Source organism: Melospiza melodia, chromosome 6, assembly GCF_035770615.1.
Source record: "Melospiza melodia melodia isolate bMelMel2 chromosome 6, bMelMel2.pri, whole genome shotgun sequence".
NCBI classification, from domain to species: Eukaryota; Metazoa; Chordata; class Aves; order Passeriformes; family Passerellidae; genus Melospiza; species Melospiza melodia.
In genome coordinates this window covers 7,500,084-7,527,426 of record NC_086199.1, presented here as the reverse complement: position 1 = coordinate 7,527,426, position 27,343 = coordinate 7,500,084, and the positions used below count along the sequence as shown (strand labels likewise).

At 44.4% G+C, this 27,343-nt stretch overlaps 1 protein-coding gene across 7 annotated transcripts; it reads right to left on the bottom strand.

The window, feature by feature from the left end:
* On the bottom strand, nucleotides 1-27,149 carry ZBTB1 (zinc finger and BTB domain containing 1). Of its 7 annotated transcripts, XM_063159796.1 has the most exons (4): nucleotides 26,959-27,148; nucleotides 14,964-16,875; nucleotides 5,380-8,130; nucleotides 1-4,432 (listed from the first exon to the last, which is right to left on the bottom strand). In XM_063159796.1, exons 2-3 carry the CDS (start codon nucleotides 16,853-16,855, stop codon nucleotides 8,127-8,129), a joined length of 1,896 nt encoding a protein of 631 aa, XP_063015866.1. In that variant the 5' UTR covers nucleotides 16,856-16,875; nucleotides 26,959-27,148; the 3' UTR covers nucleotides 1-4,432; nucleotides 5,380-8,126. The 7 variants fall into 7 exon arrangements, with proteins under 7 accessions (XP_063015866.1, XP_063015865.1, XP_063015860.1 ...); XM_063159795.1 differs by lacking the exon at nucleotides 5,380-8,130 and having other exon boundaries at nucleotides 26,959-27,147; XM_063159790.1 differs by lacking the exons at nucleotides 1-4,432; nucleotides 5,380-8,130 and having other exon boundaries at nucleotides 14,364-16,875; nucleotides 26,959-27,149.
* Nucleotides 27,150-27,343: the final 194 nt, after the last annotated feature.

The window sequence follows — 27,343 nt, the reverse complement described above, 5'->3', positions numbered from 1 at the left end:
TGAGAACTCAACCCTTATCTTTATCATGATAAAAGGAAGATTTTTTTTCCCCCCACATGTTTCATAAGGCAATGGAGTATAAAAATAGGACTGAACCCAAGTTACAGTTCAATCAGACATCAGCCACTTGGATCATTAAGATAAAGTTGAAATGCAATGAATGACTTTTTCAGGTTTGGCAGTCAGAAGATCTTAGATCTTAAATTCTGGTATCCATTTCCCTAATATTCATTTCCCTTGTAAAACTATCCCCAAAATTGCATAGATCAGATTGTATCAGTGAGAATGGATTATTTCATAATACAGCAATCAGATGTTCAGAAAAGTCTAAGCAACTGCTATTCAAAGATTTAGTAATACTTTGTCACAATACCTTTTCACCACTAAAATTCTTCATCTTGTGTTTTTTTGTGCATGTAAGTCTGGTACTTGGAATTCAGACAAGAACTACCAGCATATAAAATGACAAGATTCTTCTAACAAGGTGTTGTTTTAAAAATCATAGTGTATGTGGGGGATCTATGTAACTTACTTTGTATTTATATACCTCCAGGTTTTGTGCACAGCTGCTCCTTGTTCATTTAAAGGGCAGCCACAAGACATCCTCTTACTTATATAAGTGCTCCTTTGTTTTTGTGACTAACAAATAAAGTTCTGCAAATTTGTATAACGTGTTTTTTGGGAAATTACACAAATGCATGATCAGTACTATGGAATAGTCAGAACAGCAGAATACAGGGCACTGTAATTTCATACTGCCAAACCAGGAGTGCAAAACTCGTGAGTCAGATTCCTAAAATTATAAACCAAGTGGCTTTATTTACCTTCTGGCTTTTTCATTTTTACCATATGTTCAGATCACACTTTTAGGATTTTCCATGTAATTTGCAGGTCTAATTTTTTTAAATAAACAAAATAGCTCATTACACCATCTTATAACTGAAATCAGGCAGCCTCAGATTGATTAGACTCAATAAAATCATGGAAGTTGTCAACACTGATTAAACTAATGCTTGATGCTTCAAGGAATAATTATTTTGTAATTAAGTGGGTTTTAAGCACATTTATTTACATAGACTTCTGCCAGTTTGCTAAGGTATGATTAAAAGCTGAAGTTAGTACCACTAGTGCTAAATAGATAAACTGGTGTGCTGTGCATTTTAGGCACTGAGTTCTTTATTCCTTTAACTGCAGCCTCCTTTTCTTGCAGCCACTACCAGCTCTACTGAGTCCTTAGCAAGTGACTTTAAAGCAAAACATTTTCCAGCAATCATAGAATCAGATCAGAAATTACCTCAACAGGTCATTTAGTCTCATTTTGTGTTTAACCAAGATTTCCTTTCTTGTAATTTAAGGCAATTATTTTTATTCATGTTGACTTTGGATATGAGAAACAGTTGTGCCATTTTTCTTTGCAACCAGATTTTTATATGAAAATCATTGTGTTTTCCCTCCACCATCTCTTCTGTAAAATGACTTAAAATTACTCAGCCTGTACTCAGAAGCAAAGTCTTCTTGGTTTCCAGCCATTCACTGCTTTCTCCTGGATTCTGTGCATGCACCTTGTATTTTAGCTTTCAAGCGCTATGCTCAAAACTGGAGATGTTACTAGCTCTTGCCTTGGTGGTTCTGAAGAAGAAGATGACACTCCAGTTTCTACATTTCAGTTTTTACCTTTATTTGCAACATCATGATGTTGCAGATTAATTTTCAGTGTATGATCTAAAATAATGCACTGATTTTTTTTTATTGAAATTGAAAGAGTAAATTTAGTTTAGATATAAAGAAGAAATCCTTTACTGTGAGGATGACTGAGGCACTGGCACAGGTTGTCCAGAGCAGCTGTGGCTGCCCCATCCCTGGGAGTGCTCAAGAACAGGTTGGATGGGGCTCTGAACAACCTGGTCTGATGAAAGGTGTCCCTGCCCATGGCAGGACACTGGAACAAGATGTCCTTAAGGTCCCTTCCAACCCAAACCATTCTAGGATTCTTTGAAATTAAGCAGCTATTCCTTTACTTGTATGGTTCCAGCTTGCACTTGTTCCTATTAAATAACATCTTTTCAGATCCCATCTGCACCTTGCCAGGATTATTCTGAATTCCAATCTTATCTGTTAATGTCCCTGAACTCTGCTTGGTCTTGTTTGAAGATATTAAAAGGATACTCTATATGGTCCAGGGGTTAAATAAATGAAAACAGAGAATTTTATCTAGAACTGCTGTGATGGGGTTAAACAATATACTGCAGTTATTGAAAGTAACTGTAAAGCTGGAAAATTATGCTAAGTCTTAAACAAGATAAGTGGTGTAGTTAAACACAGGCAAAGACCAATACTTCTTACTCAGAGATCAGTATGTGATTAATCTCTCAGATTTACTGATATGCTTAGTGTGAACAATTTTTCTAATAATTGAATGGTAGCATGATATGAATTCCTCTTGTTTTCTCATTTCTGTGATTATTTGGTAATTATTCATCTCTGTTTTCCCTCTTGTCATTAGCAGGTGAATGGGAAAAACGCAGGAGCCGATGAAGCAGGTGGTACCTTCACCCTGTTGCCAGGACTGTTATCAACTCAGGTATAAGATGGAATTAAATCAGAATAATAAGCAGATTTGTAAGAGTATTTTATTAAAGATACTGTTGCAAAGCACAGAATAAGCTTTAAAGATGATGATAACTAACCTGGAATGTCTTTACTGATTCTCTACATAGACTGGAAGTAATTGCTAAGTTACAGAACAGTCACAGCCTGTTCTAGATGTCCTACACTTTGTATACTGTTGAAGGCGATGCTATAAATGTATTCCCTTCTCTCCTCTGCTTTGTGGTGGTCCTGCTCTTAAGGTCCTTCATGTTTTCTATAGAAAGCACATCCCATTTGCTCTTAGGTATCTTGTGCCTTCTCCCTGCAGAGTCCTCAGTGGTATCCAGCTTTGCCCAGATATTCACCATCCTCCCCTTTACTCCATACAGCCACTGGGACTGAAGTGTCAGCATCCCAGTGCTGCACTGGAGGCTTTTCAAATACCTGCATTAATGTTTGAGGTGTTATGTGTTAATAGAGCTGATACCTTCAACATCTATATGCTGAAACATTGGGGGCTACGTAATTAGATGAAGGAACCACATTCAAAGATATCTGAACATCTTTTCTTGCATTTGTATAGTAACTTTATAAACTCAAAAAGAGTAAAGCAAGCACAGACACATGCCCTATACAAGCTGCAATACAGACAATATTGTACACACTTGGTAACAACAGTAATGAAAATGATGCCAATTATAAATAAAATTATAGACAGACTCTTCTTGAGATAACAGTTATAGTGAACAATGAAACATCCTTTTATAATCATGAGTAGAATTAGTAAAATATGTAACTACAGCAGAATATAATCAGCATGTTTAGTCTGCTTACATGTCTTAATTTGATCCACTGTTGTCTGAGGGAAGCAAAAGAAACTGGTATTTTTATAATTCATGCTTGCCCTAATTTGGAACACTTACTGCCTTATTGCTTTTTTAGTTAAGGTTTTTCCCTCCCCCCATTAATTTAGCTGGAAACATTACTATTCCTAAAATGTTCAAATCTGAACATGAGCATCTGATTCTCTTCTTCGAGCCAGCTTTTGCAAGGCTTAGCTCCAGAACAAGGTGCACCCTGTGCCCTGTGAAGATTATTTTACATTTACTCATCTCCTTGTTGGTAAAAAGTTTTCACCATTCTTTTTAAAAGACCAGAGCACCATTTCTTTACTCTCCACATACAAGCACTGTGCTCCAGGGAAGGTCCTCTTCAGCTTGCAAATGATGATGATGGCAGCAGGGGAAATCAAGTCAGCTGGATCTCTCTCACCATCCTGTCCTTTCTCTGGGACCCTCTGTCCTCAGTTTTTAAGATTTTTTTTTTCACCTCTTACTATTTTTTTTTCTTTTTAAACACTTGATAGTTTAGCATTGTGCATGAGTATACACTTGTAATGTTTGAACTAAAAAATCTACACAGTTTTTGACAGCAACTCTAAGAAGCCACATTTCATAAAAGGAGCACTCCAGCATGTGGATAGAAATTTTGCAAATTCATTTCAGTGCAGCCCTTAACACCTGGCATCTGCCTCTTTTGGCTGTCTGCTCCATGAAAGACTTTGAATTTGTTTCTTACAGCTGTAAGTAATAGTCACAAAGAAGTAAGATTTATGATACATAGAAGAGTCCAAAACAGCTTTTACTGCATGTTCTAATTTGACTGTTTGGTGCCTTTTGCGACTGCTGCAGTTATGTCAAAAAAGCAAAGGTGGTGCCAATTCAGATCTGGCACACGAGGTTCTGAGTTTTTATGAAATCTTTTGCCGACCAGTTCTTCCTCATGTCTTCTCCAAATCTGGTTCTCTCAGTTGTTCAGAAGCTTAGAAGTCCCTATTTCACTACTGCCATGCAGAAAAGAAATGCAAGAAAAATATTAAAAGTCAGAAGCCCGCACTGCAGTACTGTATTTGCTAGCATGATGTGGTCCCTCCCACCTCACCATGTGTGGTTTTGCTCTAAATACCCATCCTTCAGTTCTATTCAGAGCACCCACCACAGTCAGGAACTCTTTTAAAAAGCCATACATTTCCTTCAACCCCTACCCCACCAGAACACGACCTTAAACAATGTTGTCATCTTGTTTCAGAAACTTTTGCTTCTTTTTCCTTTGCCTTCTGTTTTCAAAACAGCTACAGATTTGCTGAAGAAAAACTTCACTTCCCAAACCTCCCAGAAGTAGTTTTCATACTGTATGTGTTACTTTCCAGCAGTGGTTTATGGCTTGGCTTAGTGGATGCTCAAAAAATTGCACAAGTATTATTTCCCCTCAGCCACTCACAGCATGGAACACCCCCACTCTGGAATATTTCTTACTGCTTCATATTTGACTGTATTTTTGGTTGTGGTTTTTTTTTATCTTGCCTAACTCAGAGGTAACTGTTATGTATTTACTCGACACACACACCCCCACATACCCCCCAAATTCTTATTTTAGGTTAAATGCAGATAAATTTTATAAATATTTACAATTCCTGGAAGTCTCCTTCAACCACACTAGTTCATGACAAATCTGAGCAGCTTTGTGTCGGAGAGGAACAATCAAGAAACTATAAATTCATGTTTATAACTTTTGAGGACAATCCTCAGGGTTGTTGGGTTGTTTTTTTGCACACTGACTTCTTTCTGTGGATATGTGAATCACATTGTACACAGTATATGATTGTGCCAATTCTGGATAACTTACACTTGGTGTTCCTATGAGACTGTGGCAGCCCTGGCCCAAGTGGTTGTGTCTACAATGCAGAGGCTGCACATGAAGCCTGGTTCAGCAGCTCTTTGCATCACTTACCTGCCAAGGCATCCTCGAGGCCAGCTCAGGGCTGAATTTCCTGGCACACCTGGGAGAGGAAAGCCTCGAGCGATGCTCCACACCTCGGTGTGCACCATGGCCAGGCCCTCACTCACTGCATGTGCCAGGCCCAGGCTTGTCTGGGATTTCATCTGCCCTCTGTGCCATGTCACATGCTTAAGGTGGGCAATAAGGCAGCTGGGACAAAAGGCTTTTGTTTTGTGCCATGAGGGCAATGTGAACAGGGGAAATACGTCTTGGGCAAACTGCTACCTTCAAAGTACTGCTGGCTCTGGCAGCAAGGCCATATGTCTGCCTACCACATTCTTAAAATCTTGGAGGGGAATTCACTGGACCAGTGCTGTTATTGCAAAGTAACTCTTACATGACTAGCTCAGAAGTCAGGAAGTACTTCTTTTTTTTTTTTTTTTGGTAAACTAACAAAGGAGGGAAAAAGTATATTCTAACTAAAGTATGCATGTGAGCACTGTTTTTCCCCTGGACATCAGTGTTTGCCATTGCTGTTGATTACCATGTCACCCTGCACTTTGCAGTCCAAAATCTCTGTCATTTCCAAATCAGGGACAACTCACACACACAGCTGAGCTTCATTCCACCACCTCTCTGAAATACACGGGCTGTGCTGTGTGGGGCCACCTCTGAGTGCAGGAAGGTGGGCTGCCTGTGCATATTAAATCACATTTTTCCGATGAGACAGCAGAAACACTGCTAATCAGTGCCAGCTGTGGTGGGGTGGGGTGTAGCCCACACAGAGCCGCCGGCACTGCCGGGAGCCTGCAGCCCACAGGAAGGGAGATGAGAGATAAAACCTTGTGCCCTCCTCGCAGACTGAAACCGCGCAGCTGCCCTAAGCACAGAACTGACTGGGGATCACAGCCGAGGGAGGATCTGCTCCCCCTCTCCCAGCAGAGCGGAGCATTCCAGCCCTGGGAACACGGACAGGCGGCTCCCAGCGAGCCACGAGATGGCGCTGGAGCCCCCGTCCCGCATCCTGAGCCGCTGCAGAATCCCAGCCCTTCCCAGCGCTCACAGGGGATGCGGCTCCTTCCACTTCATCAGAGTCAGAGGAAGTCTGTGATTAGCTGGATGTTTACAAATAAAAGGAGGACCTGGAGACAGATCAAAGATGGCTCTCCAGATTTGGCTCGATACCAGGTTCCTGCGCTAACAGCATCTGCATGGGTTTCACTCTTATGTTCAGTGGCTGAACTTGGTGTATCTCATCATGCATTAATAATGCTTTTTCAAGGCTTAGTGCATTTATTAGAAGTCTGAAGATTCAGCCAGCTAAGGACCTGAAGAAACAAAACAACAACATGCCTCAGCCAACAAGATCTTCCAGGCTCCATCTAAGAGAAGCACCCACTGGGTTCTTCCTCACCCTGCTTCCTGCAATGTAAAGGGAACCAAGAAGCAAAGATAAGCACTGTTCCAAAATCCAAAGGATGTAGTACTTCAGTCTTAGTAAACAGGAGCAGTAGCTCCCCTAACGCTCTCTAACAATCTAAGTAGCTTGGATGGTCCCATCACACCATATATGCTTTTCACTGAGGAGACTGCAGCTCATTCAGAATCTCAGTGGCCTTGTCACAGCCCAAAGGACCAGGGAGAGAAGCAGATGGGAGATAAAAGATGTGGTGTGTGAAATACACTGAGTTAATGTATATGTGTTCTAAGGGACATCTTTGTTTTGACTCTGTGTAACAAACCAACATAGCTTGTGAGGTCTGGGAGGCCACAGACTATTCATTCCTTCTCTCATAGCAGAGCTCTGTTTGAAGTTGGTATTTCTATTTGGGGTCTAAGCCACACTGAACTTGATCAAATAAACATTCTCCAAAGGAAACTGCCTTTGAACTATTTAACTCTTTGCACAACAAACTAAAGCTGAAAGAACTGTGACAATTACTGTGAAATCTCTTGCGTCTTGACTGAGTTATTTTCCAGTTTTTAAGTTACTGTACATCAGGACCTCTGTCTTGTCTTTTCTGGCAGAACTGTGTCAGCAATGGTCAGTAAAATCTAAGTGAAACACAATCCATCTGAAAGCAGACTAGGTGGGGCTAACCCTCAGACTTCCAAGCACGCAGAATATTAAGTGTCATATTTTACAGCATATGTAAGTGTACACAACTTCTATTTAATTCACCTGATAACAATGTAGCTCAGACATCTGAGCTCTCTCCTGGGCTGTGGGGCATACCAAGACAATTTCTTCATCAGTTCCAAGAGATCCTACCCTGTATTTCTTCCTCCTAAAATATTACTGTATCTATCCCTTTCCCAAAGGAGGAATACTTTGGATTTTGTCTCTTAAAAGTGTTTCTGATTTATTCTAAGTAACTCAATAACCAATGGCTAGAAACCAGAACCCTCAGTAATTTGGAAGCTGGGACTCTACCAGTAGGTACCAGTAGGAAACCCACAGGCAGAGAAGAAAGCAGGGCACCATCTTTAGCATCCTAAATAAAAGCCCTAACAACGACTTGTGTAAGAGGAGCGTAACCAACACCAGAAGTCTGGTGTATCTGCTGCCAAAACCAAAAGCAATTTATGGTATTCAGCAAACTCTATTTTTAGCCAGCTTATCTGCATTTCCACAAACTTTCATGGTCTTTGGGGCTTTTGCCATGGAGAGAAGGATAATATGTTATTTTTCCCTTTCATTTTCTGGGGAGTCAGAAGCAGAAGTCCCTCTGGTGACCACCCGCAATGTAGTGGGATGGTTACCTAAAAAGGAGAGAACAGGTATTACTGAGTTGTGTAGGTTCAACCAAACATGTGAAAGCTATTAAAGAAAGCAACTTCTTAGCCCTAATCATTGATTTAAAATAGGAAGAAAGCAAATCTTCCTTTTCAAAAACCAGCACACAAATAAAGAGCCAAAAGGATGCATTTCTAAAATAGCAACCTTGTCATCAGGGGAGATGGGGGAAAAGTGAGGGGGAAAGACTGATTTTTGCATCTTTGTGTTGGCAACACAGCTGCTGCAGACCTTGGCAATTGCTGACACTGGTGGCACTTTGCCTGACAGACAAATTGAGAAACTAAGGATTTACAACAGTCCTGATTTCCAGTGGATTTGCTACAAACTACACAGCTTCCAGGATTTAGAGGCCTGTAAGGGATGCACTCATTCCCTGTCAGGAGTCTGGGCATGTCTACAGAACTACAAGACAGATTTATCTGAAGTCATGTCTTATTTGCAAACAAAAATAAGTACACCCCAAAATCTCATTGATGCAAATCACACATGAGTTTGAGTGAAAACAATAAATGCAGAACTTTGTGAGAGAGGGAAGTTCTTGAACCATTTCTTTTTTTTTCCTCCCACCGGAAATTCTACATGCAGCATTGTTTTTGTGGTTGTAGCTGCAGGAAGATTTACTATGGTTTTTAGTATGCCAGAAGGCACAGGAAAGGATTAAACCTTTTCATTTTCTTGCAAGAGAATCAAAGATCCTGACCATGTCTGAACCTCAAGGTTGCTGGGGTGAGGTGTGCCACGCTGGCTACACAAAAGAGACAGTCAAACCTGGCCCTGGACCATCTGAGGATTTCTCATCTCACAGTTGTTATGTTCCCTTTAACATATTAATAAGAAACTTTAGAAATGTACTTCCAACCACTCTTACAGAGGGAATCTGCGTGAATTACTGACAACCATTTCTCTAAAAGCACAATGCACGATGTTGTTTTCTTTTGTCTTAAATTAATTTTAAAATCCGCACCCTTCAAGATATCTGAGAGTAAAAATAACCCAAATAAAGCTCTGAAAGCATTTCTCCTATGAAGCTGGCACTGGCCATTCAAGTACATGAAAAGGAACATGGGCTGTTTGTTTCAGGGCTGAATATTTATAGTCATGATGAAGTGATTCCTGAGTCATGAGCTCTACTGCCCTGTTACAAATTAAGATTTGTCCTTCTGCATTAAAAAAATAAAATGAGAATTAATTCCAGAACTGTGGAAGTGACTGTAAAAGTAGCAAAAGAGACTTAATTTATAAAATGTGTCCTGATTTTTGGTATCTTTCCCCTACAAAATCTCAGCCTACTCACACGTCTCAAGAATACACCGCACAGCAATATTTTAGGAGTTTTTGGAAGTTGGAAGAAAATACAATAAACTGGTTTATAGCTGAGAACTACAGAAATGTCAGCTTTTGAAAACATGTTCCTAATTTCTAGCTTTCAGCAGACTTTATAAAGTCAAATTAGTCATGTTTCATCTTGTAGGTCTTTAAGTCTGCGACAAGCATCAAACCAGCTGAGAATTAGGGAAGTCAGAAGATTTGATTTTTAACCCTCTGAGATTGAGAAGCACTTAAAAGTCAGAAGCACAGTAAGAAGGGATAGTAACAGATACTGCCAGCATCAGTTTAACTTACACAGAGAATTACCCTGAGCTTTCAGCATTAGACCGAAATGAGACAACTGTCTCCCCTTACTGAGAAAAGCAGAGAGGGGCACAGGGCAACAGAGGAGCTCCACAGCTGCATCTGGGCCCACAGCTGGAGGGCAGGAAGGCCAGAGGAAGGTGGGAGCCATTCCTGGGGTTTGGCCAGACAAGGGGCCCAGCTCATTCCTGGCCCTGGGCCAGGCCAACCACACAAACCCAGTGGTGCAGAGCACTACCCAGTCTGCTTCAAGAAACACCAAGAAAGCTCCAGAGCATATTTGTGGGATGAGCTGAATGCAGGAAGGTTTCCAGTTCTCACGAAGAGGGCAGATAGCAGAGATGTGTCTCATTTGTAAGAGGTTGGGCTGCCTTTTTCCTTATCAGGAAATAGGAGATGAATGTAAGAGTTCAGCTTCCCCGAGGATGCTGGGGGGAGACAGAGACCGAGTTAAATTCGGGACATGCTCTGAGTTCTGGTACAGCTCATTCCAGCAAAGGAGCCCCCTCCCAGCCAGTCATTCCTCCCCTTGTGCCACCCCTTCTATTGTGCTTGCACAAGATCTGACACAGAGAGGGAGAGGGAATCACGGCAGGGAACTGATCCAGCCAAAAACCAGCCCCACAGGGAACAGAAAAAAGCCTGTTGTTTGATTCAGAGCATTGTGCAGCTCCATAGGTACTGCTCTTTGACAATGGAGAGGGTGGCACACAGGGGACAGGAGAGCTGAAACTAATGGGGAGAAGTAAAGGGCTGCCAGGGCTCAAGGTGGCACAGCCTCCAGGAGCAAATTTATGTCCTCACCAATAGCTCTGAGATTTGATGTTTTAGCACTAGAGTATTCAAATACAATCGTGTAGTCAAACTATTCACTTTTATAACAATGTATTTTTAATACATTCTCCAGGGCAATATATTTTCTGTCTACAGCTTTGAATAAAAAATACGCTGAATTATGTTTTACACCAACTGAAAGTATTACATAGAGAAATCCCCTAATTAAAGCATAAATTCTTAGAATTCCATGATACTCTATTTATTGAAATCAAGATTTCTCCACAGACCTCTTGGCTACAAATATCATTATACACAAATGTAAATACTCTTTGAACTAACAAGTCAGCAGGAAACATTTACAAGTATATATATATTAACATTTTAAACATCTCCTCTGAAACTGAAAAAGAAGCTCAAGAGCTTTTGTGATATTTTAAAGCTCATACCAGGTCTTCATGAATTCCCTCTTTTTAACTTTCAGTAAATCTTGAAAGCTAAGAGCTAGGCTGGCCACTTAAAAATTCTTAGGATTGCAGCCCATAGCACTCCCAAAATGGGAAAAACAACAGAACACAGAGAGGTCCTCCAAAAATAAGAATAGCAAATCACTTTAAAATATAACTTATGGCATCCAGCAAATCTTTTTCTTTCTGTCTACGCCTCGTGCAATGCTTACACCTTCAGTTTTAAAGATCATTAAGTGTTTTTACACGCTAATATTCACTAAGGAGACAGAAAGGAACAATGTTATGGCAACAGAAAAGCACAAATTAGAGGAGAATAACTCCTAAATAAAATATTTTTTCTTCCCCTTCATGATCTTTCAAGTAACTGCAAAACTTCTAGGATAACTGCTGTTGATTTTTTTTCACGTCTGTTTTTGTTCTGTCTCCACATTAAATCATTTATGTATGGTAGAAGCACTGAAACACCATCATTTCCCTCTCCTGCAGATGCTGTCCCATTCTGGGGAGAACATTCAGGAGTGGCCAGCCCCAGGCTGCCTCAGCACCCAGACCTTCTCCCCTCCCACAGCAGCCAAATTCCTCCTGTCACTCCAGGCCTTTTCTCTAACAGTGCCATGCTGTTCCCCTCCACACTTTTACATTTCATCTCAAATACTCATCTATTTAAATACCCATCTCATTGCAAGCCAGGCTGACTTGTTTATGTTCTCCTATACTCCCCTTGATCACTTCTCAGGCTACTTCAGTCATTCTGATTTTTTCTGCCTACATGTAAGTAGATCTACTTTGAAGCTTCCCTGCAGTGCAATTCATGCTCTTTGTGAGCCTTAGCATGGACTTTCATACGTGTGAACTCCAAGGCACTGGGTTTTGTTTCCCTAGAACAGGAAAAAACATCAATTCAAGTTCAGTTGGAAAGGTTTAACAAACTTTACTTTGAAAGGCTACTACAACGACACAGCTTATAATTGAAAAACAGAGGTATTCAGGGTGTTTATAAAGTTAGATAGTACACGTAAATACCATCATTCCCAGTTTCTCCATTTAACTTCTGCAGTTGACAGGTCTACTTGCACTAGGAAGTCACATTTTTTAAGAAACATTTTTGGGTCAAGTTCAGACCAATCAACTCTAAACAAGGGCTCCTGATCCTGAGCAGGAGGCTCTATAAATCACCCTTAGCCCTTCACCGAGTTCAGGAGTGATCCCTTACATGGCAGAGGTCACCTCCTGCCTTTCAGCAAGGTCTTTAATCTGGGCCGTGCCGTGTCCCCGCAGCGCTGGGGCAGCGGGGCCGGCCGTGCTTGGTACGCGACCGGCGTTGGTTTGTGAGCTCATGGCTCAGGCCCACGGCTCCCCAGCCAAGCTGAGTCATCCTCACTCTGCTCTCACAGCCGGGACATTTTATCCACTCCTCCAGCCACCCCCTCCATGCCACCTTTGGGATTTGCTTCCCACTGCACAGCTCTAATCCTGCCTGCCTGCCTTTGCCACTCCCTCCCATTCAGGATCTCTTCTCCCACTCAGTATTTCCACTCCTCCAGTGCCACCAGACCCTCCTGCCAGCTCCCCCAGTGCTCTCCAGTTCTCCTTCACTTCCCTTGACTGCTTTTCCCAATGCAGCTGATACTGTGAGGGATAACTGCATGTCAGAGAATCACTGTGTGCAGTGTATGAAGCCCCAGCTCTGGAGCACTGGAATATTCACGTATTTGTGCATTTGCTCTACTGGCTCCAGTGCTGTTGAGGACTCGGTTGACTTCAGCATTATACAAGAAAACAAAGGACTGAGCAGTTAAAGCAAAACACTAAAAGCCCACTAAACTGTGCCCAAAGCAGCTGGTGCCTCAGAGCAGCTGCTGGCTCAGCACCAAGGGCTGGTGGGGGAGCCTTCTCCATCACTGCAGAAATGCACACGCCTGCCAACCAAGAGAAACCCTAATGCACATTTGAAACTGAATAAATGCAAGGCAACTCACACTACTTTTAACAGTAGAAGTGGAGATTCTGAATTGTAGATTCACTCCTCTGAATAGTCTAAAATTAAAACTTGATACCCTTCATAATCCCCAAGAAATGAGGAATGAAACTCAACTCTGACAGAAACAAGCACATGAAAGCCCTGGACTAGACCATCAGCTCTTGGCTCCTATTCTCAACCCCACCACTGGCACATGAGGTGACAGAACATTTCAGCTGGAAGGGACCTGCAATGATCATCTAATCCAACTGCCTTAATTGCTGATCTAAATTACTTTCCTCCCTCCATAGCTCAGCAGGAAATAGCATTACCACCCTCTTTGATAAAGTGAGATCTGCTGGGAGAAACTACAACTAGGTTTTATTTTTAAATTGTTTTCTCCACAATTACATATTAGGATCCTTTCCTCCACCCCATCACAAATCACACACTTAACAAACGTTTAGACAGCTGGTGCCTAAAAGTCAAAGCCAGTTGCTCTCTCAAAGGCCAAAGTGCCTCACTGAATTGGTGTCAGCTGGTATTTAGTAGGATTTTTAAATTCAATTAAATTAAGAGGCAAGCTGCACAGATTAGGGCTCTGCTAGAATGAGAAAGAAATCTTAAAAGGCATAAAATATCTTTACATTTATTAAGCAAACTCTGCAGTCTTTTCTTGTTATATTTTTGTTGAAAAACAGAACATTCATAAAGTATCATGAAAACAAGAAGCAAAAAAACCTTAAGGTCCCAAGCAATGGGACTATCTCCACACTCACCCTGCTTTTAACTTTCCAACACAAGCAGCAAGACACAGTTCACATCTAGGCTGAAAATGCAGTGTTCAGTGCACATGGCCATCCTGCATTCCTAGCAACCCACCACGGCCACTCCTCCCTTGTATGTTAGGACAAGCAGGTTAAATATACCCACAGAGGTACAGACAGTGAAAGAAAGGCCAACATCAGTTGAACAGCTCTGCTAGGACTTCCCATCCGGAAAACAACCACTGTGCTGGAACCCAACTGGTTATCCCAAGAGTCATTAATGCCCTTCCCCCTTGTGCACAGCAGCCCCAGCCTGCAAGGGTTAACTGAGCCTATGTGCTCTCACCCCTGGGAAGCAGCTTCCAACAAAGCCAAGAAGCAGGGGACCAGGACAGCCAGCTCTGCCCCTGCAGCAGAGGCAGAGCCCAAAGGATTATTTCTTGGCATGGCTGGTTTGGGTTTGGTTTGGCTTTTTTTTTTCATTTCGAAAATTAATTTGGGGATTACGAACAATTATGCTCTTGCACGTTAATCGCTGGCATCTAAAATTCTCACATGAAGAAACAACACATGGAAATATTAAAGCACTCATCTTATGGACATGGATCCGAGAACTGTTTAATAGCAGTCAGTGAAGGGGTAACATTGTGCTTTTAATCTACAGTTTAAAAATAATGATTTGTATATCTACGTAGTAAAACAATAAAATTAAGAACAGAAACTGGTATTAGGAAACAGTGAAAATGTAATAATTAAACACATGATGCTTTTCAAAGCTTTATACTTAATGAGCCTAAATAGACACCTATGGTTAGGAGGGTCTTAAAAAAATAATAAAAAAGAGACTTATTTTCAATTTTTTTTCCTTTTCAAATTTTTTTACTATACTTATGCTTTGCTTTGGTGTTCTCTCTGCTGCCAACTTAATGCTTTAACAGTATGTTTATGCTTATGTTCTTTTCAAATGCTTGGCATTATAGTGAGATCTCATATCTTTCCTCAAATTAAATTTTGCTCCACATACTCCACATGTATACAGATGAACATCCCTGTGCTGCTCCAGTTGCTCATTATTTGGGAATATCTGAAAGCAGACCTGGCATATAGTCTCTCCAGCTGATAAGTGAGATATCATATGCCGTACATGGTCATGTTTTCGGAAGTTTCCTTGATCACAAATGGAACAGACATACCTGGCCATGCCTTTGTGCATATCATTGTGGAGCCGCAACTGGCGCTCTCTTAAGAACTGCTTCCCACATGTCTGACAAACAAACTGTTTTTCCTTGGTATGAACGGTATAGTGTTCCCGCAAGTGGCAACGCTGATAAAATCCTTTCCCGCAAAGGTTGCAGAAATGCTTACGCCTGTGATCCCTCTCATTCTCTTCCAACATGGAGTTCTTGAACAGGTCTTGCTCCAGGCAGTTTGACATATGTTCAACCACTAGGTTTTCTGTATCAAAACGCTGGCCGCAATTAGGGCATCGGAAAGGACAGGCAGAATGCTTGTATAACTGGTTTTTTTGAAGGCTGTTCATTTGGAAGTGACCGTCCCTGAAGTCCTCTAGCATCTCTGCAAACATCATGTCCCTTATTTCTGACTGCTCCTCGGGGTTTTCTTCCAAGTCCATTTTCTCCTCAGAATTTCTGATCCCGTTCATGGTCAGATCCTGGGGTTCTCCACAGGTCTGTGCATGCTCCTGTAGCTGCTTGCCTTTGACCAGTATTTGACCACACTTGCCACAAGCACATATATTTTCTATGTGTTTGGATAAATAATGAGAGGACAGATCTTCCTCAGTGATTGTTAGCCCACAAAGTTCACAGGGAGCATTCTCCACATCTTCCTGCACTGAAGAAGCCTTGCTGTTAAGGTGCCGTGGACTTTTCAAACACTTTCTTTCATCCTCATCCATGGATAAGCGAGGCTTTAGAGTCTTGCGAGCATTTCTCTTCTCTCTCATCTCCTCCTCGACGTAGTATCTGTAAAGCGGCTCTTCCTGTTCATCGTCTAGGTCGTCATTGTCAGAAGACTCATTGCAGTCTTTATCTGCCACCTTGATAATATTAAAATCCTTCAGCTCATCCGTAGGATTGTCCTCTGGCTCCACCTTGATGATAATCCTCTTCCTCTCAGAGGCTCTACTTCCTTCTTCACCTGATGTTTCAGAGGCAACAGTGCTGCTTTTTCTGCTCGTGATATTTGACACGGGAGACGATGAATCGTCCGCAGCATGGTTCGAGTCCCCCTTGTATTTTTCTGTTTGTGTGGAGATCATTTTAGAAGTAGAGTTCTTTTCACTAAAGTCTATTTTCTCAGCACTGTAGTACCTGGCACTTTGGTAGGAATGCCTGTTGGTGCATGTTAACACGTGCTCATCCAGTAGCTTTTCACAGCTAAAGCTAAACCCGCAGCTGTCGCAGGTGAAGCTCCTTCCAAACCGGCGCGAGTGCGACACGCGCTCTTTCGTGTGAGAGAATTTGGACGTGGTGCTTTTTTTGCAGGCATCAAACAGTTGCTCGGGGAAGCTGTTGAGGTGCAAAGTTTCTTCCTCAGGCTCTTTGTTATGGGATGTATTTACCGTTGAACTTGGTGGTTCCATGCCCCACCTGTTTGCTTCGCTGCCATTTCTAGCAAGTGCGTCTTCATACATTCTCACACCAAATATCATTTTATTAGTCTGCGTGCTAGAAGCAGGAGATGAACATTTTAAACTAGATGAGTCTGTGTCCTGTATATCTTCTAGACACTCAGGCACATTATATAGCTGTAAATAGTTCATGGCCACTTTAAATTGCTCGAAATTGGCAGGGGCTGTCATAATTTTTCCTAAATACATGAACTGTAAAATAAGATCAAAGCATTCAGCGCTAATCTTCATGTTGCTTAGATTCAGCTGGGCTGTAGTGTTTTGATGGTTCATAAAAAACATCCTAAAATAGGCGCTGCAGGCAGCAAGGACTGCTTTATGTGCTTGAAAATAAATATCATCGATAGCGATGCAGCAGTCGCACAGAAAGCCCCACTCTCTTTGCTTGTTTAGCTGCTGAAGGACATAGTTGCTATGGCTGGTTTTTGCCATCTTGTACTTCGATTACAGCCCTGCATAAAGAAAAAGGTATCTGTTAAATCACGAGCACAAACCCCAAAGCCTACTTCAACGTAGGGAGGAACTGCCACCTCTTTTCTCTCTAGATCTTCCTATTCTGCCAGTCTGCAGCACAGCTTCCTGTCTGGAGATCTCTGCTGGTAACTGCTTCTGAATATTGATGCCAGTGAAAGCATCCATAATTCCATGTGCTCACCACTAGACTCACAAGACTAGTAAACTAATAAACATAACCAGCACACATGTCAATCAGAGCTGCTAGAATATAAATTAGCAAATATATCTCCAAGTCCTACAGCCAAGGTTTTCAGATATGAATTCTGAACGCAGAACTTCAAAAACTTCAGAGGGTAGACTTCTGTAAGATGGCCCCAGGACAACACCTATACAAGGCTGTCAGAAACCACTCTTCAGTCTCAACTTGCCTTTTTACCTGTCAGTCCAACGGGCACATGATGCAACACACACTGGAAACCAGGCCAGGCTCAAACTGGTCTTTCCCTCCCCATTAAAGGAAATTAAGAGACAACAGAGCACCCACACAAGCTACTCCACACATTTTGCTCTTTGTGGCAGCTGAGGGACCATCTCAACCTTCTCTGCAAGGCGTCCTGCAAACCAGGAACTGCAAACTCAAACGCCTTCTCAGAAGCAGAGGGCAGCCCAGCTGCGGTGGCACGTCCCACGTTCGAGCCCAGAGCTGCAGATGGTGACCAGGCGAGCTGCGTGACAGCCACAGGGACTGCAGAGGCAGGAAGTGGTGCACGCCGTGCCTCCAACTGCTCTCAAAACCACTCGTTGAGAGCGCTGAAATGTAACCAAAACACGTAGATGGGAAACCGGACAAAGAAAAACTCAGCAATGGAGAACTGAGAGAGCCAGAGGTGGAGCCACGGTGAAATGAAGCCTCGGCAAAGCCTGGAGAGAAAGGTCTGCCAGTGCTGAGGGTTGCTCTATGTGAAAGGACTAACTCGTCCTCAAGAGAAAAGAGGAATAAAATATCATGGTTTATGTTAACAAAAATATCCAGAAGAAATGCAGTGTATACAGGAGGTGAGTGTTTGATTAAAGACAAACTTCACCAAGTGGGGCCAGCACCTAATCACGACTCACTCTGGAAAACCTTTACTGATACACATAAGCTGTTCTAACTGCACAGGCTGAGGGGGTAAGGAACCAAAAGAGGGTATAGAGAATACCCTAATTGAAATGAAAAACATAAAGCAGTAATGAGGATTCTTAACATTTTGAAAGGTTATTGCAAACAGTACAAATAACTGTATGAGGTTTGAGCAAATAAAGACCAGGCTAGCAAATAATATATACTAAAGGGCATTTTATGACTCAATGAAATGCATGGATTGATTTGCAACCACTCTTTCAACTGCCCAAAATTTAAACACAACACACACACAAATGCTCCATTTTTCTTCTTATTTTCCTAACAGCTTACATCTCCTAGGGGGAAAAAATAGGTAGAGAAATTAAATTCCCCAATTAGTGTTGAATTCACAAGTCATAGGCGTTGCCTGGCTTGTTAAGCAGCAAACCTAGAATTAAGTCCCCGTTCTTCATTCCACAAAGGACTGCCACAGCAGAAAGGCTCCCAAGATCTCAAGAAAAGAACATGCTCACCCCACCCAGCAATATTCCCTACTGCCAACCCACACAGCAGTTCCTGTGGATCACCCCCAGCACAAGATCTTGTCTGGCAACAGGAACCTCAAGATTTGGGTTTAACTATCCTGACAAGGAGCATCTGAATGGCAGCTGCTCCTCTCCTCTCAACCCAACCCTCCACACCCAGAACTCCAGGCTAGCACACTGCCATAATATTCTCAAATTGGTTTGCCCACTGATGTTCCACTGCAGAAGTGTAATTCATTGCATGGAATTAATTTCTCTTTTTTTACTAACTTGCAAGGCAATGGCTTTGGAAGCAGGAGAACCTCTGAAGCAACTCCACATCTTTTTGACAGAAACTGATTATTGTCTGTGTCACTGGGTGATTTCAGAAGTTTCTGTGAAGAACAGCAAAGCTCTTGACATCAAGTAATAATAAAAGTGCACTTCATATTCTTCCAAGTGGTAACGTGTTTGGGATTTGAGGCAATTCATTAGATGCTTAAATGTTACTCAATCTATTGTATTAAGAATGGCAGCTGCATAATGATAAGGAATTAACTTCAACTTCTACATTCTAAGGGTGAAAACCAACGAGAAAATGAGATGATCCCATCTAAGGCACCACTGGCCTCTCAGTGTGAGCTGCCAACACAACAAGAAAAGGCTCAGGACAGCTCATGTTGACTTCCCCATCCTCATAAAGTGGCAAGTTCAAAATGTTTTATTTAACTGTGGTTTTTTTACACTAGATACACTCCACTGTGCCCTCCAATAGAAAACCAGCAAAACAGGTGGTCACAAACTATCTGCAGGCACCTGCAGATGGGGTCATTTCCAGATGGTGGAAACAATGAGTGACAGCACACAAACTGGCCTTTTTCAAGTCTTCTTCTTTGAAAATGGGAAAAGATATTTCTCCTTTTGACAGATGAACTCCTGCAAAGCTTTCAGCATGTGGATCCTGACATGCAACAATGACCCACTGGCAATGCCACCCCTCAGGGAAAAACAGGTGGAGCATGAGGCTGCTTGAGCAGGATGGCAAGGTTTTGGATTTGACATGTTCTTGCTCTCTACCACAGTTGTACTACATTTAGTAGTAGGTATAGCAGTTTTTGAGGTGATTTATGTTAATGACAGTCCTGGCATCCTGCCTTGGATGCTGTATTAACCTGCTGGATGTAACTTCCCACCACAAGAGCCTGTGTTGGGCTATTTAAAACTTTGACAAATTTCAACCAGCAACAGCAAAACTTTCCTTCTGAAATCTTGGACTGATTACTTTTTTTCCCTCCTCCACAGAAAACCTCAGCCAAAAGGCTTCCAAAAATGAGGCTAAGAAAAAGCTTTCATGCATGCAGATTATTATTTGTTCATTTAGAAATTAAAAGTTTCTCTTCCAAAATCTTTGAGGAGACGCTTTATGTGGGAGAAAGCGATATGCCTTAGATATGTTGTCACAATATAAAAATCTGCCTGAATTTGGCCAAACTACATGCTTCAGGGGGAGAAGATACAAATTATCAGTTTATTCACACTTAAGACTTTGTTAGTTATTGAAACTTCAGATTACAGCCTTGCTGAGAACATTTCATCTTCTTGCAGCTGCTTAGTAAACAAGGGCCTGCCTGAGCCATCCGCAGTGAAATCCCCTTTTGCACAGAGCTCTGCTACGGTTTCAAACTACACAAAAGGGGTGATTCAGATAGAGGGAAGAAATTTTTTATTATGAGGGTGTTGAGACACTGGCACTGGTTGCCCAGAGAGGTGATGGATGCTCCAAACCTGGAAACACTCAAGGCCAGGCTGGATTGGGCTCTGAGCAGCCTGATTTTGTTGATATCCCTGCTCATTGCAGGGGGGTTGGACTAGATGACATTTAAAGATCCCTTCCAACCCAAACCATTCCATGATTCCATGTGCCACCTCCACAATGTCCCAGCTGATGGCAAAGCCTCCTGGAGACTGCTCCACAGACAGCATGGCTCGCCAAGGGGTGTCAGCTTCCCTCGTGGCAGCTGATGGAGAAGATGCCCAGTTCTGGCTCAGGGAGAGCCAGAGCCAGGAGGGAAAACACAGGGAGATTGGGAAATGTGAGGGGGATGTGATGGAAACCCTCTGGAAATCTGGAGAGAAGAAAAGGGCAGGCTGGGAGCACAGTGCTGAGCCAAAAGAATGGCACTGGGATTTGGAAGCAGCAGCGGGAATTAAAAATGGGTGCAGTGAGGGTCTAAACAAGGGAAGAAGCCATTTGGGCAAAGGGCTGGGAAGAGCCAGGCTGCAGGGCCTAGGGCAGGAGGGGTAAAAGCCACAGACAGGCGCTTCCTGGGGGATGGGTGGAAAACAACTGCAGCATTCGTGCCTTCAGAGCAGGAACTGCACCCCAAATTCCCAATCCTGCCATCCCTTTGCATCAACAAGCAGAACAGGCTTGCTGACAAACTCCTTCCCAACAAGAGCAACCTCTCAGAAAATGGTAATTCATCATTACTTTGTTACTTTAATTGCTAAAATGGCAGCAATCTGCATTTATCACTCATGTGGGTGGATCCGTACTGCAAACTATTTTTGAAGTTTGCTTTAGAAAAAAACCTCCAGTTATTAGAATGAAAACAGGTCTTTTTACAGAAAATTCAAGGTATACACATATATTATGTATATACCAAAGTATATTCTTCCATCCCTCTTACCAAAATTTCCCTTACTCAGCACATGCTCTGGATCTGTCCAGGCCTGGATCTGAGCAGTACAAGACAAGATCCCTGCTCGTTTGGCCAAGCATTTGGAGAATGTGAAGTGAATGATAAGTGGGGGACAAAAAGGAGGATTTCACAGCAATGACCACTGCTTGGAGAACATAAACCCATTGCTGTCAATGCCAGGACAGGTAATTTCAATCTTTCTGTTTTGCTTTTTTTTAATAAGCCTGGATTGCATTTTTTGGTTGTCCAATTTATTCACACAGATAAACACCACTGGTGGCAACTGAGGCCAGTGGGAGCTATCCTCTGTAGGTATTAAACACTGAGCATCTTGGAAAATTAAAGCTCCATACAGGTGAGTTTGTCAATCCAAATCTTTTAATTATTTCTGATCCTCTTTTTCAAAAAGAGGAGAATCACCAGCCTCTTGCCCAGTGGACTAGCACACCTTGTGAAGCATCCAAATCCTGGAGGCACCAACCTCACCAGTCCACAAGGAACCCAAGTGACTCCATCTTCAGCAGTGACTGATGTGTGTGGTAAATGCAGCAAAGGCCACGTTGGGAGCAATCCTGAATGATGCAGAGGTGTTCTGAAAAAATGTGCTAGAAAAGCATCTGATATGAAAATGAAAACTGAAGGCATTGACTTGGGCATTTTCACTCTGATTTTCAAACTCCAAGTCTCCATATGCATTTTATTTCCCTAGTAAACATTTATTTTCACACAGCCAAGCTTTGATTCAAGCTACTTGTCTGCCACCAGACTTTTCTTTTGAAGCACCACTCAGATACTATTCAGATGTGACCATGGACAAGGTTAAGTTGCACTACTACACTAACCAATAATGTTGTTTTTAAGTCTGCAAGGAAGAAAAAATAGGTTTTTACTACAGCTCCATGCCATCATTTCCTCACACTCAAAAGTTTTCTGAGACATTTTAAAACAAAAGAAGTCAAAGAAGTCCTCAAGCAAAGAAGTAGTGAAGTTCTTTTGCTAACTTCTCTGTCTTTAAAACAGACATACCACAAGGTTCAGAATTCAGGAGCCTTTCGGCTCCTAAAATTAGTAGGTGGTTTTCAAAACCCAGCATTTCCACTGCTGAGCAGGCAAAAACATAGCACTTACATGCTTACTTACTGGCTCCTTTTCTTTGGAAACCAAGAACAGGCTGGACAAAAGTGTAATAAATGAGTGGAGAATTTGGTGCTAATAGAAAATGAGGCTGGAAAACCTCAAGCAAACAACGCCCAGTTATCCAAAAAACAAGCACACGAGGATCAGAAAGCAAATCTCCCATCACTGTCTGTCTCCATACCCCACCCTGGTGTGGCTTCCCAAGAACTCTTCCCCCTAATTTTGCCATTGTGGGTCAGATCTACCAAAAAGCCTGGATTCCCAAACGACAGCATTGACATGCTGCAGAAAATCCTACAGAACATGTACAAATTCTCCACACAACACCCAAGAAGTTTTTGTGTTCTGCTACTGCACTGACCACAGAGCTGTCAACAGGCTACACCTTTTACCTAGATGTACTCAATGGGAAGCCAGAGAGATTGCTCTGGGTGCCTCAGTTTACACAAAAAACACTGAAAAAGCAACAAAGAACTTGGGGCCAGGTCACAACTGTCCACCCCAACAGCGAGCATGCATCAGTTTGCATTGCAAGCACAGCCTTGATCATAAATTAAAACAGCTGTGGGAATTCCATGTACTGCCAGGGAAAATGTAATTAAGCTCCATTATTCAGGCTGTGAAGGACTAAAGGTATAATTTATCCTCCTCTCCCAGCCCTTCCAATCGCCTGCCTTTCAGGCATGTCAGTTGGGAAGATGATTCCAGTGAGGCAGATATTCATCTTCAGACACATCCTGATGGCTCAATCAACTCATTTTAAAAGGCTCCTGGACAATGCACAGGAACAGCTTTCATGGCATTTGGGCTAGATTTGAACCAGGGGACGGGAAGATGCTCCAAAGCCTCCAGCATGAGCTGTCAGAGCTCCTGGATGCCCTGTTCTCCATTGCTCAGCCAGCAGTTCTCTGCTGATTCAGCATCTGTGCCCACAAATGAGAAACAGACATCAAATTTTAGCAAGTTATGCTTCTCTAATGCTAAGTAAAAATTAGTTAAGATACCTTTCATGGTCTTAGATCAGAACACTCCTCAAAAGACAAGGAATACAGCTTGACAGAAAAAAATAAGAAAACTGAGTTTGTGCTAAAGCCCCATCTCAACTTCAAACAACTTTAGATCAGATCTAGGGAGTAGAAGTCCTAGAGAGACCTTATGCAGTCCTTTAAAGTAACTTGCTAGCCACAAAGGTTGACTCTAGAAAGTCACAGTTATCTTTCATCTGGCACCTTTACAGTTGTCAGGCAACACGGTAATGATATGTTTAAAAGAAACTATTAGTGGGGAAAAAACTATGACACCCAATTCATGCTTTGCAGCAGAAAGATGAGCCTGTTCATCTCAGCTCTCTGAGTTACACCAACTTTCAACTTCTGCAGTCATCTTGGTGGTTTAACCACATCTTGAGACCCTCAAATGAAGTCCCAGGTGCCTTCCAGGAAAGGACCCTTGGCTAAATGTAGGTTGCATTTTGGTGTAACAAGCTGCTGGATGCACATGAATGAAGCATGGTGACTTGTGACACACAGATCAGACTACAGGTTTTCTTGACTCTTCCTGATCTCAAATGTTTCACATTTTACTTTCAGCATACTAAAAATAAAAATAAGGCTACTAGGGTCTCTATCCAATGAAATAGGTCTAATATGGGACAGAAAAAGCAAGAGCCACTGAATTCTGGAGTTTTGCAGTGACACTGTGTGCACAAATTAAAAATTACCAGATCAATTTGAGGATATAAATGGTCCTCATGCAAATTATGTCAGCTGCTGTGCCCACACACTGTGTCCACAGCAGAACTCTTTGGGTGAGGGTGTTTACCATTCCCAAGCAAAGGCAGGGCTGAATAACCCAGCTGCTGGAGAACCACTGCCCAGACTGAAAAATGAACACATGGCTTCTCACTCTACATGTGTGTAGGTCCAGAACAACTCTAGTGAGAGGCCCAGCTGTAACAACTAAGGGAAAGGACACCGGGCTTGTATCAGGGAGCTTTCACTATCTCAGTTCTGAGCAGCTATTCTACTTCCATCCAGCAAGTAAACAGCTATTGCAGCTTTGTCCATCCTGGATTTTCAGGGCTTTCCACTGTCAGCAAGAACAGGAATCTGTGAAAGAAGCAGCCACTGACATTCAAGTAAGAAAGCATCTAAAAACCCCAATCCCTGGTTGGTATGAGCACTCTCAATGTAATCACTGCTAATTCCTGTGCCAGTGACAACAGTGGTTGAGTCTGATGAAGACTTGTGCAAGATGATGAAGCAGAGCTGAAGCATCTGTTAAGTCTGTGATCTTATTCCACACCAAACTTTCTGGCTACTAGGAAGAAGTGGCTTCTATTGCTTCTCTGAGCCTCCCACACAGCACCAACCCACATCTTCATTACCTGCATCCAACCCCCCCAATGGGTGCTGGTTCCCTGCGACCTCAAACATCAGCAGACTGCACCTAATACTACTTGTTACTCCTTAGGTTTTCTGGCCAGTCATCCAAAAATCTCTCCACAATCTTGTCAACTCGTTTTGCTGCTGCTGCTGCCTAGGAAAATCTCTGCAGCCGCTCGCGTTTGGCCGGTTTTCCCCACGGCCATATGGTCCCAACGCCTCTCCCGCCTCTCCTCCGCTCGCCATGAAAGCTCAACTTGTAACTCGGCAAAAACGAGAAGCCCGCATCCCCCTGCTCACGGCTGCTCTGTGGGTTTTTCCAAGAGCTGTAATGAGGAATGTTAAACAAACACCTTTAATTAAAGGAATGTTTGTTTAGTGTAATTAAATGCCTAAGGAACACCGCACTGTTGCAACCCCGGGTAGTTTTGCAGTGCGTGCTGTACCTTGCGATACTCGAGTGCGAGGGAAATAATGCAAGCAAGTGACAACCTGGCAGTAAACACCCAAATATTAAGCAGCGTCCAAGCCATGCTACCCGTTTACCAACGCCTACGTGTCAAGAGGAACCGGCACTCCTGTATCAGCCGAAACAGGGGGTAAACTTGAGAAAATGACTTACAAAAAATCCTGAAAAATAGAGAGGAATAAAAGCCCAGCCCCAAACTCACAGCGTTTTCAGTCCCATTTCCTCTACTCTCTTCGACTACCTTTCTATCCGAGCAGAAAAGAGGAGTCCTTTGAAGAACGAGACTTTCAACACCGCTCCCAGAGCGGCACAGGGTTTGTTTTTTATGTGACAAAAGTATTCCCCTTCCTTTCCAGCCGCCTGCACGGCGATCCAGCGCACTGCCAGCCCCGAGTGAAACCCAAGTCTCCCGCCTGGCAGGGTGGAGCATTCCCTCCGGGCTGCAGCTCCGCTCCGTTTTTCGCTAAACTACAGCAACTCACTCGAAGTTTTGGGGCGTTTATTTTGTGAAGACAAAAGGAAGAGAAGCGGCGGGACCCGCGGCGGGGGCCGGGGCCAGGCGCGATAGCGGCACTCGAGATGTTTACCGCGACTTCGAGCCCCGGAGCCACGCGGGCGGCGCGGTGCCCTTCCCTTCCCTTCCCTCCCCGCCTCTGGCCCCTGCACCTCCCTAGGCCGCTTCTCGCTCTCCAGCGCGGCATCCCCGACCCCCGCCCCGCAGGGGGAGCGCGCCCGCCGCGACCCCCGGAGAGAGGCAGGGAGGGCAGGAGGGAGGGCAGGAGCGAGCCCGAGCCCGAGCCCGAGCCCGAGCCGGAGCCGCCGCCGCGGCGCCGCCGCTCAGCCCCCGCGCGGTCCCCGCGGCGCCGCTCCGCTCCGCGCCGTGCCCTGCCCGGCCGCCCGGCGCAAGGTCACCGCTCCGGCCGCCGGCCAGGGACCGGCCGCGGCTGGAAAGCCCCTACCTGGCAGCGCCGCCGCCACTATGGCGGGCCGCGCCGGGCCACGCCGCCGCTCGGCACTTCCCACCTCCCGCCGCCGGCGGAGCTGCGGCCGCCTCCCGCCTCCTCCTCCCCGGGTCCCGGCGGCGGCCCCCGGGCCCCGCTTACCGCGGCTCGGCGAGAGGCGGCGGCCGCCGACGGGGAGCTGTGCCCGCGCCGCTCCCGCCGCTGCTGCTGCTGCCGCTGCCGCCGCGGCTGCAACAAAGGACTTCCGCCCCGCCGCGCTGCCGCTGCCGCAGCGCCGGCTCCGCCGCGACCGCACGGAGCCGGACCCCTCCCCTCGGCGGCCGCGGCTCCCGGCGCCGCCGCTGCCAGCGCTGCTGCGCCGCCGCCAATGCCGGGGCCCGGCGGGCGGCTCCCTGCCGCGCTCCGCTCTCCTCCCATGCCGCCGGGGACGCGGCGCGGCGCGGGCTGGCGCTGCCGGGGCCCCCTCGGCCCGGCTCCTCCCCGTCCTCCGGCGGAGCCCCCCGGAGCCGCGGCGGGGCAGCGCCCACCGGGACCCCTCGCTGCTCTCCCGGGCCCCGCAGCCCGCCCCTTCCCCGCGCACCCGGGCTCGCCGCAGGGAACGGGCGATGTCTGCTCTCCCCCCGAAGCGGCCGTGGCGGTGCTAACGGGGAGGCTCCGGTCACCCTGTGGGTGTCCGGCGATGGAGCGTTGTACCGCAGCCCCACGGCCCCCGCGTGGGACAGTGCAACTGCGAGAAAACCACTGCGAGCTGCGTGAGCGAGTATTTCCTTCTCGCAGCAATTTCACACGTTAATACCTCCGCCCTCCCTCCTGGAGCTTCACGGCGATGCAGGAGCACAGGGCTGGCAGCCACCGCCACGCTCTGTCACAGATCCCGAGAAAAGCGCTTTTTCTCATCCTTCCAGGAGCTGTTCCAGGCCCTCTTCCCACCAGTGTCTGGACCTCTCCTGTGTGACAACATCCAGCTTCTCCGGAACTATCCCATGTGAGTAAGTGGGATTTCCGGCCCCCCTGCCATCTGCCGCAGATCTGAGAGAAAACATAAGCCAGGTCAGGCTTTCCTCCAGGTCTTACCACTTGACTTTTCCACCCCCAAAGTGACATTTGTCCTTCAGCACTAGCATTGTAAGTGCTTAATCCGCACAGCTCCATCATTCAGTTTCTGGAGATACCATTGTTTT